This window comes from Trichechus manatus, unplaced genomic scaffold, assembly GCF_000243295.1.
Source record: "Trichechus manatus latirostris isolate Lorelei unplaced genomic scaffold, TriManLat1.0 scaffold00081, whole genome shotgun sequence".
Taxonomy (NCBI): domain Eukaryota; kingdom Metazoa; phylum Chordata; class Mammalia; order Sirenia; family Trichechidae; genus Trichechus; species Trichechus manatus.
The window spans coordinates 3795149-3810896 of NW_004444017.1; the positions used below are offsets into that span (position 1 = coordinate 3795149).

Genomic DNA, 15748 nt, shown 5'->3' on the forward strand with positions numbered 1-15748 from the left:
GCTGCCCCGGGCGGCGGGGGGCGGGGTCCGAGCGGGCTGTGTGGAGGCTTCAGACTCCCGGCGCCATTTAGCGCGGAGAGTTTCCCGGGCGGACGCAGCTCTTCTCACTCTGCCACTCCGCACCCCCATCTTCGGTGACTGAAGGCGCCTGGTGGGGGTGACTACTCTTTTCTCTCCCTGTCCCCTTTCACCCAGTCCTCTCGGTCTCCTCTTCTCTCGGCACTGAGAAGCAGCGGAGCTCGGGCCCCGCGGTGAGCGGCCCTCCCCTCCCCACGGTTCCCTCCCTCCGTCAGCCCCCGGCACCGGCCCGGGAGGAGACGAGGGTTTGCCAGGCCCGGGGCGGGCGGGGAGGCCTCGGGGAAGGGGGGGCCGTTCCTCAGGCACCGAGGCTTCAAGGCTTTGGCCCTTCCTTTCTGGGCGATGGGCGTACTGTGAGACTGGTCCCCCTCGGGGGCGCGTGTAGGAGGAGGCGACTGACTGACCCGGAGCCCTCGGACCCCGGCCTTTCCCAGCCCCTCCCACTCTCTTTTGCCCTGGAGCTGCCACCGCCGGGGAGGCTGTGCTCGTCCCTTCCTTGCTCTGCCGCCGCCCTCAGGGCCTAGGCTGCCCAGCTCGGAAGCGGCGGCGGTGGGGAGCTGGAGCCGTCGCCGCATCTGCCGCATCCGCTTCGACTCGGTGCCGGCTCCTTGCCCTGCCCCTAATGACTGCGGCGCTTCTGCTGCTACAGCCTTCCTGGCCGACCGTCGCCGCAGGATGGATGCGGACCGTGAGGCGCTAACCCTCGTGGCTCAACTCCTGAATCGCCGGCCGACGAGTCCGCCTTGTGAGCCGCAGCAGCCTCGGTGTCAGCAGCCGCCGCAACTGGGCCCAGAGTCCCGCTTCTCCTCCAGGGTGGCTTGTCAGTGCTGAGTGAGGAGCAGTCCGGGTCGGGTCTAACCCTCCGGGAGGAGGAGCCGGAGTAGCGGGGCTCTGCAGACCTTCACCACTCCGCCGGGTCGGCCCTCCATCCTCCTTTTCATTCACAAATTCGAGCCCGTTCGCCTCACTTCAGTGGACCCACCATGTCTGGGGGCGCCGCAGACAAGCAGAGCAGTACTCCGAGCTCCCTGTTCCTCTCGCCGCCGGCGCCTGCCCACAAGAATGGTTCCAGCTCTGATTCCTCCGTGGGGGAGAAACTGGGCGCTGCGGGCACCGACGCTGGCACTGGGAGGACTGAGGAATACCGGCGTCGCCGCCACACTATGGACAAGGACAGCCGTGGGGCGGCGGCGACCACCACCACCACGGAGCACCGCTTCTTCCGCCGGAGCGTCATCTGCGACTCCAATGCCACGGCGTTGGAACTGCCTGGCCTCCCGCTCTCTCTTGCCCAGCCCAGCGTCCCCGCGGTTGTTCCGCAGAGTGCTCCACCAGAGCCCCCTCGGGAGGAGACCTTGACCGCCGCCGTTGCTTCCCAGGTCGCCCAGCAGCCTCCAGCCGCGGCTGCCCCCGGGGGACCAGCCGTCGCGGGCCCCGCTGCCGCGACTGCCCCCAGCACGACGAGCAAAGACCGCCCAGCCTCCCAGCCCAACCAGGTGGGGAGCAAAGAGGAGCCTCCGTCAGGGAGAAGTGGCAGCGGCGGCGGCGGCGGCAGCGCCCGGGAACCGCCAGAGGAGCGCAGCCAACAACAGGATGATATAGAAGAGCTGGAGACCAAGGCGGTGGGGATGTCCAATGATGGCCGCTTTCTGAAGTTTGACATCGAAATTGGCAGAGGCTCCTTTAAGACTGTTTACAAAGGTCTGGACACTGAAACCACTGTGGAAGTCGCCTGGTGTGAACTGCAGGTAAAGCCCCGCCTACTTCTTTATTTTGGGGTAGTTTGGATCCCGAATGTGGCTGGGTTAAGCCAGTTTCTCGAATTTGCCGTTTACATGTCATTCTCCAACTCTTCACCCTGAGTGAGTGAGTGAGTGAGTTGAGTGAGGGAAGCCAACTTTTGAGTGGTTGAAGTGAGGAGGATGTGGAGCATGTAACTAGGTATTTGAATAGGATAAGAGTGATTGGTACCCAAAGGGGTTTGCTACTAGTGAGGGGGTGGTGAAAGTCATCCTAGTACAAACGTATTGTCTACTTGTTACTGTTTTAGTGTCCGGCAGGAAACTTGGAGTTAGTCGGGAAGTATTTGAATTAGGACGGTACCGGCCCTTCTTGCTTTTTGCATTCCAGTCTCCTCACAGGCTCTGCAGTTACGAGCTGCCTGGTATGTTAGATGCGTGTTCCATCTCTGAGGTTAGGCTGTTCTTTTAAAAATAAGGCATGAATTACCTTCCTTTGGGTATATCTTAGTTGGTTGTTGTACAGGCATTTAATATAAAAGAATTATATGTATACACACACACACATACATATTTAAAGAGTTTTTCTTCTCTTGCCCTTTTGGATGCTTTGGGACTACTAGTAAGGTACAGTCAGTGTTAATTGTTCCACCTAATGATACGTAAGACTTATGGTAGTTAGCAGTGATCTGACACTGCTTATTCAAACTAACATGTCTTCAGCACATTCACTATGCAGTGAATAGTAAAAGTGCCCATGTAAAATTGTGTAAGTACTTTGAGAGCTATATGTCATCATCACTGTCTTAATCTTGTTGTAAAAGATGTTTAAGCTAAACTTTCCCAAGAGTTGAAAGGAGTCACAATGCTTCCTTTTTTAACCTTTCAGGGAGGTTTTCATGGTGTAAATAATGGTGTGTCATTCTAGTTGACAAAGTATATTGTAGATTTAAACAGCTGAATTTGGGATACTTGCTTGACCAGTAGCAGCTTGATTGAATGTTGCCCTCACCAGGAAGTGAGCATAGGCTGTTGGGAGGAGACTTGTACTGAATGAGAAAGTGAGCTACCACTCTACATGAAAAATGCTTTTCTTTTTGCCAAGAAAATGGACCACGCTGAAATAGGATGTGAATGTAACTGAATGATCTGGGGACTTATTTCATCCATGAACTAAAATGTTAACACTTAATCCTTTGTATGTCGGCTTCCAAATGACCAAGGCCATATCTAATGTGAAAGGAAATGAACACAGCGTGTGGAAGTAAACTTTAAAACTGACAAGTTCTTTAGGGATATAATAAATTCTTAAGTGTTAGAGTTAGTTACATAGAGCTTCTAAGCCATTGTGAAATAAAAGCTACCCATTAATTTTATAGTGGTTTAGAGTTGGAAAGGTGGCAGACCTTTTTTTAAAATAACTTGTCTAACTATAACATTATTCCTAATGGTCCCAAACCTGATGGTCAGTCATACCAAAACTTGGGTCTGATTCCTTATGGTTTACAGGCAAAAACTTAGTTTACAAGAGTCTCTTATTCTGTTTCTTTTTTGTACCAAAGGTTATGGCTACTGATCTTGGAATTTTATTCTTGTGTTATAATTTCATACTTGAGTAGGTGCTTTTTGACAGTTTTTTCCCCTTAATTTGTTATCTTAGTCTCTTAAAACTAGACCTAAGTAGATGTTGAGCACTTTATGGATTCGTTTTGTTAGTTTCACTTTTAAGACTTCTCAGAATGTAATTTGTGTGTATTCCTTTGTCATCTGGAATTTTTTTGATAGTTTGTTATCTTGGAACTAATGATACAGTGGAAAAAAACTCAGTTTTGTCTAATGTCACAATAAGCTTTGACTGAGTTCTCATTTTTTCTTATAACTCATGACTTTTTGGATTTTTAGTTCTCTGTCTAGGCATGGGCATGATCAAGGAAATTCTGACCTTGCATAGTATATTTAAACTACAATTCAGAATTTGGTTGCAGAGCAAAGTGAGTCCTAGCTCATTGAGTGTTACCCTGCTTTAATGAAGAAGCTTGCATATGTCACTTGACCTTGCTCCAGCAGTTTTTCATTTTAATTTTTAAAATGTATATGTCCTAATCCAAGGATCCTTTATAACAGTAGTTGGGGCAGTTTTTTTTTCTTTTTTTTTAAACCCGTGATATTTACAATACTCGCCTAATAAAGTCTTTGCGCGTCTTTAGGTCCAAATTGAAGGGCAAACTAAGGGATTACTGAAGTAGTGGGAAGAAAGGAAAACCTTTTTTGCTAAATGTATACTTGTAATATACATATTTTTTCTGTACAAGACAGGACAAAATATTGTGTTCAGTTGTTGACTTAACAATCTTAGTGTATTAAAGCCTAGAAGTCTTAGATTATCCTGTTCAACCACTTATTTGATAGATGAGGAACTTGAAACTCATAGACCAGGTAAATGACTTGCTTAGGTTTGTAAAGAACAGAACTTAAACTGGTTAGGACCTAATAGTTTGGGACATGTTAAAGTATTTGAAATCCAGCAGAAGTCCAGTATTTGAAGTCCAGGCTAATTAGTAAGTTTCAAATGAAGCATTACTATTTTGGTGTGGAAGTAAAGGTCAGATTTCTGGAGAAATACAATCCTGTAACAGTGACAAATTTCAGGCTTCTGTTTTGGTTATTGGTTTTATTACTTTAAATGAAATAAATAGGCTTTTTGGGATTAGGGATAGGTCAGTGTGGAGTACAAATCAAACTCCTTTCTGTCAAGTTTATTTTTAGAATCAGTTTGCATAGCTGTCTATTCAAATAAGCATCAATTTTTAATAAATAATACCTAGGTAATAATTTGATACCACAAATCTTAATTGATAACTGAGTTGTTTTAAGTAAGAAGGCAGATTTCTTTACCTGGTTTTATTAGGGAAATACTGTGACTTAATTTTAATCCTCATTTGCCTTGGGCAGAAATGTTACTGCTGGACTTTTGCTTGAGTGTACATTGTTCGATTCGTAACTTGTTTGAAATAATGTTTTGTTCATTATAAACAGGACAGAATAGAATTAGAGGCAGGATGACTTTAATTAGGTAAGATTTGATTTAAAATATATATATAAAATTTATATATATTTAAAATATATATACAGCATATTTATTGCTGTAAGAAGTTAAGTTGTATAGGAATTGAGAATTATGTTTAAGTTGTTTTTTGTTGTTTTTTAAAATTATATCGTCCTACTTAGTCTCAGGGGTTTTGATAATGTTTTCATTTTCTCTTACTTACCTTTTTTCTGACCTTTTGTACCACGGTTGTTCTTAGTGTAAGAACTTGTAAAGAGTGGTTGTTTTGAGTAAAACAAATGGGAATCTTTTATTGCACTGTGACTGAGTTCATTTCTTGACATTCAGATTCTAGTGCAAGATCCTGGTCATTTGATAGTCACCCTAGTTAATCCCTATGGAAACATTCAAGTAAAAACAGGCTCTCATTTTCAGAAATCATCCTAAACCCATCGTTTGAGTTTTTGGATAACTTTTTAACTTTTAGATAAAGCTGTAAAAAGCAACAAGAGTGGTTATGGTCAGTATAACTTCTGAAAATGTTAGCATACCATGAAAAAATTCATTAATAATTACAATTATTAATCTTTGCTGTGCCTGTCCTTTAATTAAAGATAGGCCCAATCTGATCTGCAGGAATAGGTGAAACTCAGCATGACCTGAATTTAGGCTTAAAGAGGGCATTATAGTATAACATAGTAGTTAAAAACTAGACTGCTTGGATTCAAATCCTGGCTTAGCTACATAATTGTTTCATCTTGGGCAATTTCTGTGCTATAGTTTCCTGTCTATAAAATAGGCATACTTTATATTGTTGTGATGATTAAATGAATTAATATATATAAAGCACTTAGGGCAGGGACTGGCACATAAATATTAACTGTGATACAGCATCCTTTTTAGGCATTCCTTTTGAGGGCATCTATGAAGATTTTTGTTTACATTTGTGTTTGAAAAATCATGTCACAAAACTCTTACTGTTGCCATTCTCATAGGAGGAACATTGAACTTTGAACTTGAACATGGTGTCATTGGTGGTTTCAAATTCCTTAGCTTTAACTGACTTCTGCCTAACTTTCTAACTCCATGACCTGTCATTTTCCCAAATGCCAGTGTTACTGAATTACTTGTTTCCAGAATTTATTTAAATCTTTATCTCATCTCCTTTTCACGTACCTGGAAAGTATTTTCCCTTTTGGTGGATTCCATATATACTTCTTATAGTATTTATCAAATTGAATTGAAGTTGTTTACATGGTTTGTAGATTTCACTAGTTTTTGAGTCATTTGAAGATGTAAATCGGTGCTCAATATACTTTAATAAATGTCATTTTTTAATTTTTCCTGTTACTAAGTTAAATAGTTGCAGATCTCGGGTTGTTTCATCCATACTGCTTGCATTTCCACATGTCTACAACAGATTCTCTAATGTTGTATTTGTAGATTCATCTGTGGTTTAATAGAATATTATAAGAAAAGGTACTTTGAAAAAGCCATCTTGAATGCCGTAAATTGTCAGCTTGTTACAAGTTGAATATTTTAAACTTCTTAGCTAAAGTTGGGTTTTAGGAGCTTTCTGCTTGGTTAATTTAGGAATTTTATCATATCTTAAAAGGGGGACAATTTTCAGACTGAAGACAAATTGCTAGAAGCTCTTCTTAAGAGTATTTTTTTATTTGGAAGAGGATTGTGCCTTTGAGAAGTGGCAGGCTTAATTTTGTAAGGTTTTAAAAAAGATTGGTTATTGATAACTCTAGAGAAGAACACTCAGTAATTTGCTTGGTTTTGTGGTTGACTTGACTTAACTGATCATATAATAGCTCCGTTTTAATTTGTGTTAATTTAGGTTTTCAGATGAGGTTACTTAAAATATTTACTTTTAGTGTTGTGACTTGCATCTTGGTATTTACAAAATTGCCATGTTATTAAATCTACTATGCTAAATGAATGTGCTTAATGATTTTTTAGAAAAGAACCTTAAGATAAGCTTTTAGTCATCACAAGCAAATACAGTTTTCCCAGGAATTGAAGAATGATTTAGTGTTTTGAAATCTGCTTGGGGCAATCATTATATCCAGGTTAAGAAAAACCACAATATTATTTTTGTAGATGCCTTTTGTGCAGCCGAGGTTTAACTTCTCAATCTTTTTTTGGTTACTTTATCCTTGTGTGTATCCACAGACTAATGAATAAACCAAACAATAGAAGATAAAACTAATCAAATAATTATTGGTAGGCGTATTCTCTCTATTAATAGATAAAGGTAAACACATTGCTTGGGATAACCACAAGGAGGTAATCTTGGCTAGTGGTTTTGAGTTCAATAACCTGATATATCCATCTCTATGTGGATATATCTTTGTTCAGGTTGATAGGTCTTTGTGGATTAAGGTAAATTTGGGAAACGCAAAAGACATCATTATCATTTTAAAATGCTCTTTGAACTCTTCACCCTTCCCCCACTGCACTCAGGCTGTAGACAGTGGAGATTAATTGAAGAGCTTTAGGCAGGGAAATTAACTGGTCAGATTTGCATAGTAGTAATTGTGGTGACTTGCATGTTGCTATGATGCTGGAGGCTATGCAACTGGTATTTCAGATACCAGTAGGGTCACCCATGGTGCACAGGTTTCATTGGAGCTTTCAGACTAAAACAGACTAGGAAGAAGGGCCTAGGGATCTGCTTTTGAAAACTGGCCAATGAAAACCCTATGGATCCCAACAGAATTTGCTGTAAGATGAGCCCTCTTGGTTGGGAGACACTCAGTACACAGTTGCTGCAACAATGAACTCAAGCATAAAAGTGACGATGAAGGTGGCACAGGATGAGACAATGTTTTTTTCTGTTGTATATAAGGTTGCCATGAGTCAGAACCTACTAAAAGTCAACCAGCAACAGAAGGGAACTGTAGGGATTAGTTAGACTGTTAAGTTGTGTGGATAAGAGATTTTTTTAGGGTGTGAACTAGGGTGGTAATGGTGGAGATGGAATCTTAAAATATATTTAGGAGATAAAATGTGCATGATTTAGTGATTAATTGGCATTTGTAGGAAAAATGAAATATGGATTAGGGAGGTAGTGATGGATGGTGGTATTATCAACTGAGGGAGAGAAAAAAGTAGGTGTTTTTGAGGTAGTGGTATAGAGATGTATTCAGTTTGACATGTTGCATTTGAGGTATTTGTAAAATCTCCAGGAAGAAATTGAATAGATAATTGGATATATTACTGAAGCTCAAAGAATAGATCTGAGGTAGAGATAAAAGCTGATGATCCCCAAATATTGATATTAGTTGTAGTTGAAATAATGGAAGTAGATGAGATCATCCAGGGACAGGTGGATGAGAGAGAGAGAGAATATAATGGTCCTAGGGTAAAATAGAAATAATTAATGGGTAGGCAAGGAAAAAGAGCAAGAGCCCAGGGATTAAACTAAATAGAAAACTAGGAGAGTGGTGGTATTGCATACCAAGGGAATAAAATTTCCAATTTGCATGGTAGTAATTGTGGAGAATGAATTTGAGGAGTAGAAGGGAAGTGGAGAGATTAGTAAGGCTGTTGAAATTGTTTATTGCATTAGACTATTAAGACATCATTAATAAAATTAGGATTACCTAAGCGAAAGGGAAGGGTCGAATAAGGGAAGGCGCCATAATTAGATGTAAACTGTTGGTAATGTCCTAGGATTCTGCACTATTCAATATCCATGTAGCTATTTAAATTTAAATTAATTAAAACAAAATAAAATATAAAAAATTCAGTCCCTCAGTTATACTAGCCATGTTTCAAGTGTTCAGTAGCCACGTGTGGCTACCACATTGGACAGTGCAAATATACAACATTTCCATCATTGCATGAAGTTCTATTGGAACGTCCTGTATCTAGATGATCTTGGGTTGAGTTGTGTGTGTGTGTTTTAATAACAGCTTTATTGAGATATAATTCAGATACCATGAAGTTCACTCTTTTAAAATACTGTATACAGTGGTACTTTTGTAATATTTTAATATATATTTTTAAAATGTATCCTCTATTAATAAAATTTTATTTTTTTTTTTTTTTTTTTGCAGAAGACATATATAAGTGCAAAGAGACTGCTATCACAAACTCATATATACATACAAAATTAACAGAAGTTAACATTAAGTCGTATTTGCTCCAGATATTTGGTAATGTTGTAGTTTCTGAAGAGTGGAAAATTTGCAGTGAGTTTAAGGAGTGGCTGAGGAAGGTCAGCAAGTAGAGACAATAAGTGTAAGCCGTTTATTTTGACAAGTTTGAATGAATATGGTGCAAGGAAGACTGGATGAGTAGAAAGAGCTATCAAGGATGAGATGGTTAGATGAGCAAGGAAAGGTCTTTAAAAGTTGAAGTATTGAACTATAGTATTTCATATGCTTTCTCTGCCTTAGTGTCTATTGTAAGAGTTGGTCCTAAGTCAGTTACTATTTCAGTTTTGATTATTCTTTGTGGATAGTTAAATTCAGCCGAACTAAGTTTTCATACTTCATGCCATTTGTCCACTCATTTCCAGGATCCTCACATAAGCAGTAATGAGTTTGGAGAAATGTACTGATTGTTCAGCAGTTTTCTCTCCTGTAATCTCTGGCATTCATGCTACATTTGTGTGCTAGTATGGTGATATATATTTTATAAGTGTGAAATTAACTACCTTCTCTGTGTCACTTGAGGAAACAGCCCAAATTCAAGTAAAATTCCATTAGAAAGAAGGTTCTGCATTATCGTTTCTTGGATGTCATCAGAATGGACTTTTCAACAGCAAAAAGCCTAAATACTGTATTACTTTCTTCAGGCTTTATCCTTAGTGTTTGCAAACTATTCTTTGCCCATTAATTTGGAATGGTATTAATAATTATTATTAACAGTTACCTGCCAAGAGGCCTTTTTTGTGACAGGCACAATATTCTGCCCATGGCATATAATTTGTAATCCTTGCAACAACAGTACAAGGAAGATATTTTCTTATATGTTTATATTTGAGGAACCTAACTCAGGTTTAATAACCTGTTTAAGATCATATAGTGTATCTGAGCCCTTGTTCTATCTACTGCAAAATAGAACCCAGTTACCATCGAGTCCGTTTTGACTCATGGCAACTCTATGTGTGTCACAGTAGAACTGTGTTCCAAAGGGTTTTCAGTGGCTGATTTTTCAGAATTAGACCACCAGTTCTTTCTTCCCAGGTGTCTCTGGTTGGACTCGAACATCCAACGTTTTGGTTAGCAGCTGAGCACATTAACCCTTTGCACCAAACAAACAAAAAAACCCACTGCCGTCCATCAACTCGATTCCAACTCATAGCAACCCTATAGGATAGAGTAGAACTGCCCCATAGGGTTTCCAAGGCTGTAAGTCTTTATGGAAGCAGACTGCCACATCTTTCTCCCATGGATTGGCTAGTGGGTTTGAACTGTTGACCATTCTGTTTGCAGCCGAGCACTTTAACCACTGCATCAGCATGGCTCCTCCCATTTGTACCACCAGGTACAATTCTAAGTCCTTTTGCTCTGTTTGGCAATTGCAATTTATCATTGAGCTTCTTATACCTTTTATACTTTCACTTCATGAAACAAAACTCTACTTAAACGACCTATTAGCTAAACATTGTACATATGTAGGAGGGGGATGGCAGATTTGTTTCATTTTTTGATGTGTTTAGAGTTTTTTAGATGCCACTTATGTTGGTTATTGCAAACTATGTGTTCTGTTTAGTCTTAAATATTTAAAGGAAGGAATCTTGTTTTTAGCAGTTGATGTGTATCAGAATTCCATCTAATAGAGACAAATTGAATGGCCATTGGTTTCACGGGGTTTTTGTGAATGGTTTCTAGATGACTTCTATCTATAAAGATTGTTCATTTTCAGGTTTTAGCAGTGATAGTAAAAATTAAGTGGACTTCTAAATTCCTAAAAGTATTAGGTATCAATGCTGTTTCTTACTCATAAGGAAGGCAAAATTAAGGATATTGGAGTACGTAGTATGAATAGATTGACGTGTTAATTATCGTATAATTTCTGTAAAACTTAATTTTAGCTGTTTTGGAGATTGAGGATGGTTTGTTAGGTTAGTTCTTGATACTGACAGTATGAATATACTTTTTTCACAATTGTTTTTTAAAAACCTTGTTATCTCTTTTTTCTTCTCTTTCACTGTTTTCTTTGACAGTAGTATGTATGCTATTGAGAAGAATTTGGTCCTCTTTGTTTGTATGAGCTCCAATAGAAATCTCATTAAAATTAAGTAATTATGTTTTGGTATCCTCTGGAACGTTTATTCAGTGTTGTTATGGGAATAAGGTGTTGCCTCACCTCCAGTAAGATTTCCAGATAATTGAAGTTTTCTTCTCCAGGTAGCAAGAGGAATAGATATGCATAAAAGTTATTAGCTTTAACATATTGTATTGTGTTGCTCAGGCCTTTTTGCTTTCTTGTTTTTGATTGTATTTCTACTAAGTGATGTCTGGATAAGTAAGGTGTTAATGTGATAACTGACATCGTGGAGACCTTGCTGCTGTGTTATTTAATTTAGGGCATTTGATTTGAATGAAAGTACCTTAAGGCTGGTACTGTTTATTATTTGTTGATGGCTAGCATCAGGATACAAAAGATCGTAGACTGTAGGTTAAGGTTTTTTCTTTTTCCTGTGGTATTTTTCAAAGGTAAGCCATGATTTGTCACTAATTTTATATGCATTTCTGGAATTCGTGATAATTTCAGTTTTAGAAATGATTTAAGTATAACGCATATGATCCTTTTTACCAGTTGTTGTTAGGCGCCATCGAGTTGGTTCTGACTCATAGCGACCCCGTGTACAACAGAATGAAACATTGGCTGATCCTGCGCCATCCTCACAATCGTTGTTATACTTGAGCCCATTGTTGCAGCCACCGTGTCAATCCATCTCTTTGAGGATCTTCCTCTTTTTTGCTACCTTCTACTCCACAAAGCATGATGTCCTTCTCCAGGGACAAAGTATGTGAGATGAAGTCTCACCATCCTTGCTTCTGAGGAGCATTCTGGCTGTACTTTTTCCAAGACAGATTTGTTTGTTCTTCTGGCAGTTCATGGTATACCAGCTAGTATCTTAAGTCTGTACCAGCACTAACTAATAAGCATATCATCTCATAGACCTGCATTCTAGATGTTCTTTAGATTAAAGTAGTTCTTTGAGGTCAATCCCATTTACTCTGTTACACCAGGGTTAATTTATACTTGGCACGCAAGATCACCTGAAAACATGCTTCAGAATATGGCAGATTTCTCAAAATATGCCTGCTGTGGTTAGATTAGCTGGGTTAGTAGGGGTTTTCAGCTTCATCTACCATCCTCCCTCTTTCATTTCCAAGTCTAGGTTTAGGTTCTCATCCGTCCCTTTATTGTGTCTGTTAAGGGTGGAGGAAACTTTTCTGCCAGTGGTTATCATTCAAGGCCTTTAAGGTCAGTCAGAGAACTTTTAATAGCAAACTTTAAAGGGAAGGCCTTGGAGTCTCAGTTACTTACCGGAAGACTTTTGGCCTTTTTTGCATACTCCTACACATCCTCTCTTAGTGCAGTGCTATTTAATGCTATTGGTTGGGAAGCTTTTAGCAAGTCAGAAATAGAGCCTGCTACACCTTTTCTCCAGGGCTAGAGATACCTATTTGTCTCATTTACGTAACTGAGAAGGGCCATTCAAGTGGTTCTTTGTGGAAGGAAGAAGATGGCTTTTAGGTACATTGCTCTTTCTACCTAGACGAAAAAAGCCAACAGCAATTTTTAAATGGTAGTCTCTCAACAAAAAGACCACGGATGGTGCAACGGTAAAGCACTTAGCTGCTAACCGAAAGGTTGATAGTTCCACCAGTAGCTCCGTAGGAGAAAAGACCTGGCGATCTGGAAACCCTATGGGGCACGTCTGCCCTGTCCTTTAGGGTTGCTGTGAGCTGGAATCAACTCGATGGCATACAACAACAATATCAGTCTCTAAGCATAAATATTTGTTCTGCCTAACCACGCACCCTGTTACTTAAAGATGCTAGTTTAGCTTTTATGTTTGGTGGACAAATTGTCTATGTTGCATTGTACCAGTTTCTTTGTTTCCACTGATTTTTCCTTTTGGACATTAGTGGAGGGCCGTAGTGATTTTGCTGGTAAGCATCCTATGGCTAAAGCATAGCTTTGATTTCTGTGATGAGAATCTTGACAGTTTTTTATTCCTCTTACAAGAATAGAAGTGAAACTGCCATACTACCCATAAATAACACTGCTAGAGGCTTTCACAAGTCTTTAGTGAGTATGTACTCGGTGTGTATAGCTTATTAGTTTAATGTTTTAAACATTTGTCCTTAGCCTCTCATGCATAAAGATGACTTCTTCAACAACCAGTACTTAGCAAGATGTTACATGATATAATTTTTTCTCTTATCTTCATGTGGTGGATGCTTTTTAAAAAATGTTTACTGTGAAATAATTTCAGATATAACAGTTGTCCCAAATTTGGCCAGTGGGAGCCCCTTCAAGCTGCCTCCTGTGTCCTTAATAACGTTTGATCAGATTCTTATTTTCTGCACAAAATGTTGCAGGTTCCTCTTGTTCTTTCCCCACCCCAGCCCTGGACCAGACATTTTCTCAAAGGAGCCCTGGTTCCTTTTAGTGGAGAATGATATTTAGAAAACAAGATCTGGGACCAGGCGTGCTAGTGGATGCTGGGTTATTGCTGTTTCCAGGCTCTCTCAGTGAAGAGCTGAGATGTCTGTGTGTGTCTGTGCATGTGTGTAGGCATCTATATTTATTTTTCTATCTGCCTCTTTGTATTGAAAGCCATGAGTTTACATTGATACCTCCAATTCTAATACAACATACAGTTCATTATAGATTTGCCCTTTTCCATATTTATATCTCCCTTCTCTAAGACTAGGAGCCCTGGTGGTGCAGTGCTTAAGCACTCAGCTGCTAACCAAAAGGTGAGTGGTTCAAACCCACCAGTGACTTCACGGAAGAAAAGACCTGCCGATTTTCTCCCATAAAGATTGCAACCTCGGAATCCCTATGGGGCAGGTCTTCTCTGTCCTATAGGGTCATTATGAGTCAGAATTTAACTAGACAGCAGTGGGCTTGGTGTTTTGTTTTGTTTTCTCTAAGACTAAGAAGCCTTGGTGACTAAATGGTTAAGCACCTGGTTGCTAACCGAAAGGTCAGCGGTTTGAACCCACCAGTGGTTCCGCAGGAGAAAAGACCTGGCAGTCTGCTTCTGTAAAGATTACCGCCTAGGAAACTGTATGGGGCAGTTCTACACTGTCTTATAGTGTCACCATGCATCAGTAGCAACTCAGCGACAGCGGGTTCTATAAGACTGAGAAACTCTTATCATCCTAAATTGTATGTACACATTTGCACAATTCCCCTGTATGTAGCCATTTTCTTAACTCCTCCAGGCCTCTGTTCCCACCAGCATCTTTTTCCTACAGGGCTGCCAACCCTTCCTGTTCCAGCACTTTTCCTCTGGCAGCAGTATCCTTTTAAATTACTGTTTGTGTTTTTACATTCTTTGTGCTGCTGCATTTGAGGGTATGATGCAGCTTTTTGATTGCAGAGGAAAACAGGAGATATTAACTGCCCTGAATTTTGTTACTTTGTAGTTGTACGAGAAGATTGTAATAATGGAGGAGGGTTTTTTCTCCACACACATCCCAAATCATTCCCTATTAATACAAAGAGAAGTCCTCGTGGTGCAGTGGTTAAAGTGCTTGGGTGCTAACCAAAAGGTTGGCAGTTCAAACCCACCTGTTGCTCTGTGGGAGGAAGATGTGGCAGCCTGCTTCTGCAAAGGTTTACAACCTTGGAAACCTTATGGGGCACTTCTCCTGTGTTCTTAGAGTCGCTATGAGCGGAATTGAGTCAACGGCAACGGGTTTGGTACGGGTGTGTAAAATACACACTGGATTTTGAAGACTTAGTACGAAAAAGAATGTAAAATATTTTAGTTTTTAAAATATTGATTACATGTTGAAATAATAATGTTTTGTATATATTGGGTAAATACATTGTTAATTTCACCTGTTTCTTTTTACTTTTTTTAATGTGGCTACTAGAAAATTTAAAATTGCATATGTGTCTCATATTATATTCCGTTGGCCACTGCTGACTTAGACTATTGTGTTAAAATAAAATGCTGTAAAAGAGCTGATACTGCAGTAAGTTAAGTTTACTACTTCCTTTTTAAAAATATCTTTAGCACCTTCCTTTTTGTGGTTTCTTTCATTTGTACTCTTTGTAAGCCATAATTCTTTTACTGTTGCTGAGCACAGAAATTTGAGTTTTTAAAGTTTTTTCTTTTTTGTTTGTAGAGCTTTTAATACCTGATTTTTGTGAAAATTGTTATCCGTACCTTTTGTTGTTGTTGTTGTGCTATTATTTTTTATTGTAAATAGGTAAGAGAACATTTGCTATTTCAATATCCTTCACATGTATAGTTCCGTGACATTAAATTATGTTCATCCTGTTGTTAAGTGGTCACCTTTATCAGTCTCCAAAATTTCCCATCACCCTTAATAGGAGTTCAGTGTCCCCTAACTGTTGAGCCCTCCTTTTCCCCTCAGGTATCCATATCTTTAAAATTTTATCTAGTCTTTTGTTATGTACAAGCGTGTCTGGATCAGAAATTATATTTCTTAATCTTTGAGTACTTTAGTTATTGCCAAGAGCATAATAGAAGTCAGTTTTTACTGCAAATATATAGAAATATTTGGTAAATATTTTTTAATAATTTCTGGCTGTTGCAGCTCCTTAAACTTGTTAACTAATTTAGTGTCCATATTCGTATCTTTTTTTTTTTTTTTTTTTTTTTTTTTTCATAATACAAGCCCTTTATCAAACATATAATTTG

At 39.6% G+C, this 15748-nt stretch overlaps 1 protein-coding gene across 4 annotated transcripts in view; it reads left to right on the forward strand.

Annotated features, from left to right (window-relative positions):
• Nucleotides 1-401: 401 nt before the first annotated feature.
• WNK1 (WNK lysine deficient protein kinase 1) overlaps nt 402-15748 on the forward strand; it is a 173028-nt gene continuing 157681 nt past the window's right edge. For all 4 annotated transcript variants that reach the window (XM_004381200.2, XM_004381201.2, XM_023735695.1 and 1 more), the window contains exon 1: nt 402-1826. In XM_004381200.2, the coding sequence (XP_004381257.1) occupies nt 1062-1826 (765 nt within the window). In that variant the 5' untranslated portion in view covers nt 402-1061. The remainder of the gene's footprint in view (nt 1827-15748) is intronic.